Raw genomic sequence first — 6,000 nt, forward strand, 5'->3', positions numbered from 1 at the left:
AACACAAAAATGAATAAATAAATATTTAATTCTTACTACGGGAGAACACAAAAAATGAATATCCAGAAGTCATGCAAGTCTTATTTCGATGCATTTATTAATACTGAATCATAAATGCCTAAAAAAAAAAAAGTATCTACTTCTAAGGGGCGATTTACGGAGTGCTGCACTTCCCAAGACAGATGAAGGAAGCAGACGCAGACCCTCAGTGACTACCAGTCGCAGAAACATACCGGAACCAGCTCAGATTTTCTCCTAAATTTTCTTTAAAAAAAAAAAAAAATGCTGCCTGAATCTCAGTGCAAGAGGGCTCAAGCTCACCTGCTGTTGTAAGTAAAAACAGTTGGTTTCTAGTAGAGGATACGGGGCTTGATGACGCATAACAGTACCAAACATCGTGAGCTGTAGCTGCCAGAGGGATAGATTTGCTTCTAAAGAATATGTTTACAGCTGTTACTGTCATAGCAGCTTCTCCCATCAGTCAGGTGTCCTCCAGAAATGAGATTTGATGAATGAAGCATCTGTCGTTGTTCCGAGCTTACATTTACCAAACAGAAGAGGTTTAGGAGTTTGGGATTTTTTTTCCACGTATCCGTTAATTAAGCATTCAAAAGAAAAATCTTGCAGTCATTATTCATAGTGGTATTTAATCATAAGGAACAACCTTAACAAAACCATAGCAGCATGAACCGAGAGCTGTTGGAAAACAAACAGGAATGAGTCCTGAAAAAGGAATTTCTCTGATCATTCCTTGCATTTCCCCGTCACAAGAAAGCCGCTGAGCTCCCAGGAACAAAACCCCCTGGACATTCTTGTACACGCAGAGCCAGTGCGTTGGAAATGTGCCAGGGAGCCCAGGGCCAGCTTGCGGTTCCCTGGTTACAGCCACCTCTGGGGTTTGAGTGCAAAGGCAGCTCCAGAGCTTGGTTAGACAGAGCAGCCTCAGAAGAGAGAGGCACTAGAAAGAGGTGGTTTTCCACTTGGCTCCCTCCCCACTGGCATCCCCCACAGATTACACAGAGGGCACACCACAGGAATGGTACCGTAACATTTCTCAACTGCCAAACCAGTAGAAGAAACTTTCACCCCGACCCTGGCCACTTGCTCCCTCTGATGCTGCAGTCTCCTGCTGCCACCTCCTCACCTGCAACAACAGCACCGTGCCTGCTGTAATGCCAAGAAAGCTGGGCTTGCAGTGCAGTGCGAGCTGTTTTTTAAACACGCTTCCATCTTGCACAATATTAGCTTCATGTCCAAAGAAATCTCTGAGCAGAACAAGATGATCTCAAACTACTACTTAGTTTTTATAAGATACTTAGCATTTACCAAAACTACTTCTCAAATGGAACCAAATGCTTTATTCCTTGGGCACTGGTATTTCACAGTCACCAGCCTGAACTTTGGATACCCGAGAATATAAACCAAGGCCGATTTCACAAGAATACATTTCAGCACATTTTGAGGGCTTAATTTGGTTCAAATTCGAGTCAGTGCAATCTTGCCTTCTGCTTCAGCTGGGAAAAGACCGAACCCCAACAGCCTTTGAGATCCAACAGGAGAACCCCGCCAAGCGCCCCTGACTCCTGAAGCTAATGGAAAATGACAGCAGGCAAAGACTTTCTGCATCTTCTTAAAACCGCCATCTCCCTAAGGAATAATTAACTTTCTTTGCCAGAATACAAAATCAGCCCCCCAGTCCTATTATGTATGGATTTATACAGAGGTGCATGTGTAGACAGACATCTTTCCTTCTCAAGCCACTGCTACAGAGCTCGCTGGACCAAGACCACAAAATGCATGCCAGTTATCCTGCTAGACATAGCAATGCCTCTAAATATTTGTGTTAGTCATTTTTAAAGCACTTAATCACGCTTCATTTAGAGGGAGGTTTTGAAACCTGTTTCTAGCACATCCTGAAAAGGTCAAAACTAACAGTTATTATTTTAATTATATCATCATAAATAAGTTTAAAAGCTAAGATTGGGGGAACAAGGTAAAATATTTGTGGGCCTCAGCCACTCGAATAAATTGCAATAGTAAACACTACATTTGCAGACTTTCCCCTCTTTTCTACCATCTGAAAATCTATTCAAAACCCATAGAGAAGCAGCTCAGCACCAGAATGCTGCTTGCCATCCTTCTTGGCTCACAAAGGCACCTTTCCACATCGTGACCCCAGAGCCTGATCCTTGTAAAGTGAACTCTCAGACCAACACTGGCTGGGCACGGAACTGTTTCAGGCCTCCAACTGCTTATTCCCTCTACACGAGCAACAAATCGGTTCTAAAGAAAAGCTACGCACCAGACTACATCAGACAATTATTTTAAGATCATGAAATACAATGTAAGTAAAATTAGCTTGACACTTTGATTGCTTTCTTAAAATAGAAGTTTTCTGCAGTTTTTAAAACACCGAACTGTAAGAACCGTGCCTGAATGGGATCTCTGTCTGCAAACAGACAAAACCCAGAACTGTAAATGGCCACAGAGGGACCTCTTCTTACAAATAAGACGCAATCTGTTCCTACGGCCAAGATGTCGCTTTGGTAAATGCAGATAATTTGTATAAATTAAAGCAGTGGCATTATCTCACTGAAAGATTACAACAAAACCGGGAAGCACCGCAAGGCAATACAAAAGGCCTGGCGTCAGCGTGTCACTCACATAATCCAAGCAAACGCTTCCTTAACAAGGATGCGAGCGAGCGATTTTCAGCAGAACTATTTTACCAGAGAGCTGCAATCACAACAACCGAAACCTGAAAGCATTTACGCGATTGCTTTTCTTTTTTTTGTTTGTTTGTCCCCACTGTATCTCAGGCTGCACTGAGAGCTTTACAAGATCTGGGGAACAAGCACTGAAAACAAAATCGGGACGAAGCAAAACACAATCAATTCGTGCGTACCATATGGTAAAGCGACTACAGATTTACAGCGCTCTGCCCTGCTGCCTTCCAGGTAATTAAGTTCGGAGCGCTTCTTTGTCCTCGCTCAAGCTCAGGAACCTGGGGCGGGCGTTGCGGGGCTGCCCGACGGCAGCAGCAGGGCACAGCCGCTCCCAGCGCTCCCTCAGCACCCCCAGCTCGGTTCGCGCGGTGTGGCAGAAGCCAGTCCCCTGCCGAGCCGAGCCGACCCGCCGCCAAGAAGCACCGAGGAACTGTCGGACGACTTCCAGAGGCGGCACGGAAACAGCTGCTTCTGGGGCACCCCGGCCTCCGCGAGCCGGCGCCGGCTTCACCGGCAGCGCGGCGCGTAAAACACCACGGAAACTCCTCCGAAGGTCGCGCCGGGAGCCTTCCCTCGGAGTAAAGGGGAACCTGGGGGGCCGCAGCCCGTGCCCCGAGCCGGAGGAGAAGCGGGGCTGCGGGCAGCGGGCGCGCCCGGGGCTCCGGCGGGGCGCTCGGGGACGGATCCCGGGGGTCAGCCCCTCACGGCCCGTCACGGCCCCCCACGTACCTGCGCTCCTCAGGGTCTCGGCGTTCTGCGGCCTGGCGGACAGCTCGGCCACCGCCTGCACGAACTGCGTCCGGGCGCGCTGGTACTGCTCGAACACTGCGGGGGGACAGCGGCGGGTGAGCGGCTGGGGCCCGGGTCCCCGTCCGTCCGTCCCCCGCCGCCCCGGTCCCCCGCCGCCCCGGTCCCGGCCCCCCGGTCCCGGCCCCCCGGCCCCGTCCCGTCCCGTCCCGGCCGTACCTTGCAGCACCTGCCGCTGGCTCATGGCGGAGGCCCCGCGGCCGCGCAGGGCCGCGCTGTGTACCCGTCTCCATGGCAACCGGGCGGAAGCCGCGCGGCTGAGGGAGGGGGCGTGGCCTCGCCGCCGCCCGTGACGTCAGCGCGCCCGCCCCGCCCCGCTCCGCTCCTGGCGGGGGGGGGGGGGGCTGAGAGAGGAGGGAGCCCCGTGGGGGGGCGGGGTAGGGTTTGGGGTGGGGTGGGAGGGGGATGGGGATGGGATGGGATGGGATGGGGGTGGGATGGGATGGGGGTGGGGATGGGATGGGGGTGGGATAGGGTTTGGGATAGGAGTGGGATGGGATGGGGATGGGGGTGGGATAGGGGTAGGAGTGGGATGAGGGCGGGATGGGGACGGGGATAGGATGGGGATGGGATGGGGTGGGGGTGGGATGGGGTTTGGGATGGGGTGGGGACGGAGATGGGATGGGGGGAATGGGTTGAGATGGGATGGGGATGGGGTAGGGTTTGGGATGGCATGGGGATAGGATGGGGTCGGGGACGGGATGGGATGGGGTGGGGGTGGGATAGGGTTTGGGATGGGGATAGGATGGGGGTGGGAACAGGAATGGGATGAGGATAGGGTGAGATGGGGACGGGGATGGGGTGGGATAGGGTTTGGGATGGGGATGGGGTGGGGATGGGATAAGGTTCGGGATGGGGATAGGATGAGAGTGGGATAGGGATAGGAATGGGATGGGGATAGGGTTTGGGATAGGGATAGGATTGGGATGGGGATGGAATGGGTATGGGATGGGATGAGGGTGGGGATGGGATGGGGATGGGGACGGGGGTAGGATGGGGATGGAACGGATGAGATGGGGATGGGATGGGGACAGGGTGAGTGTGGGATCAGACGGGACAGGATGAGGATGGGGAAGGGCAGCCCCCCGTGGGACCCCATCGCCCTCCCGCCGCCCCGAGACGCCCCCCCCGGGGAACAAAAAAGTAAAAAAGGGGCTAAAAGGAGGGGGCACCGCCGCGCTGCGCAGCTCCCCGCCGCCCCTCCGCGCTCCTTGCGGGGTCCCTCCGTCCCCCTTTCTTTTTTATTCCCCCCCCCACCGCCGCCGCTGCGGTTCCCCGGGGGATCCCCGCTGCCGCTCCGGCCCACGCGTGATTCGGGGCCCCGCGTGGGGCCGCGCAGCCCCCGCACCCCCCACCCCCGTGGGCTGCTCGTCGGGCTGTGCGGGGGGGCTGCGGGACGGGAAGGGCTCGATCCCCGCGCCCACCCACGCCGAGGAGCCTGCGGGACCCTGGGGGCCTCGGGGACACGCGTGGGCACCGCCCGACCCCGCGGGGGGAGCCCTCCGCCGGGCACAGGCGCTGCTTGCGGGAATGCCCACCTCGGCAGCGCTTTGATTTTTATTTTCTTTTTATATTTTTGGGGGGGGGGGGCTCAAAGGCGGCTCGCTCCGCTCCAGCGCCCAGACACAGGCTCCCACTTCCCGCACGCCGGTGCCGGTTCGCCACCGAGTACCAGCCCGGCGGGCAGAGCACGGGCACAGCTCCGGGCGGATTTAACCCCGGGGCTCCTCCGAGCAACTGACGGGGACGGCGAGGCGGAAAAATGAGATGCCGGCTCTGGGCAGGAGGACGGGGCCAGGCTCCGCACCCGCTCCGCTCTCTTTTGCGGGCGATCCCAGGGCGCGGGGTGCTCGTGAGCCAAGTCCCCGCTGAGCCCCGCTACGGAGCCGGCTGCTCCGAGGGGAGCCGAGAGGCAGGGCTCGAAGAAAAATGTCCCTTTCTGTGCCCACCCCCTGCCTGACAGCGTCCTCCTGATTTCACGGGCTGGAATTTGGTTGCGCGGAGCCGCGAACCGAGCGAACCTGGCGCCTCGCCCTGCGCGAACGCACGGTTTGGTCGGCAGGGCGAAGTCTGGGCTTAAACTTGAAAGGGGGTCGCTACTTCAGCCGCATCTAAAAACTTCGCAAAAGTCTGAGAGATCGGTCCAGTTTGCGCAAATAGTCCCCGTTTTTGCTCAGCTGAAAAGAAAAAAAAAAAAAAAAAAAAAAAGAGGAGTGAAGAAGGTTGTACACCGAAATGAGCCACGTGTTTCCAGGAGGATTTAATGCGAAAAAAAATCGCTCTTTGAGCAAACAAACAAAAGAGGCGATGCGGTGCTCTTCGGAAATAAATGGGACAAATTAAATCAGATCGGGGAGAAGGTCGTTTGTCACAGAAAATATTTTGGGAAATTATCACCATGTGTACTTGAGAGGGGAACAGCTGTTAAACACATTTCTTTATACTTATTTCTGTTCTTAAGTTAAAT

At 54.9% G+C, this 6,000-nt stretch overlaps 1 protein-coding gene across 2 annotated transcripts in view; it reads right to left on the bottom strand.

Annotated features, from left to right (window-relative positions):
• Positions 1-3,810, bottom strand: part of SPAG6 (sperm associated antigen 6) — a 39,364-nt gene extending 35,554 nt beyond the window's left edge. The window contains exons 1-2 of one of the 2 annotated variants that reach the window (XM_048061779.2): positions 3,693-3,810; positions 3,456-3,551 (exon numbers count right to left, since the gene is read on the bottom strand). In XM_048061779.2, coding sequence (XP_047917736.2) covers positions 3,456-3,551; positions 3,693-3,717 — 121 coding nt within the window. In that variant the 5' untranslated portion in view covers positions 3,718-3,810. Of the gene's footprint in view, positions 1-3,455; positions 3,552-3,692 lie in introns of those variants that run through there. The other variant, XM_048061780.2, reaches the window with a different exon arrangement.
• Positions 3,811-6,000: the final 2,190 nt, after the last annotated feature.

The sequence above is a fragment of the Anser cygnoides genome, chromosome 2, assembly GCF_040182565.1.
Source record: "Anser cygnoides isolate HZ-2024a breed goose chromosome 2, Taihu_goose_T2T_genome, whole genome shotgun sequence".
NCBI lineage: Eukaryota > Metazoa > Chordata > Aves > Anseriformes > Anatidae > Anser > Anser cygnoides.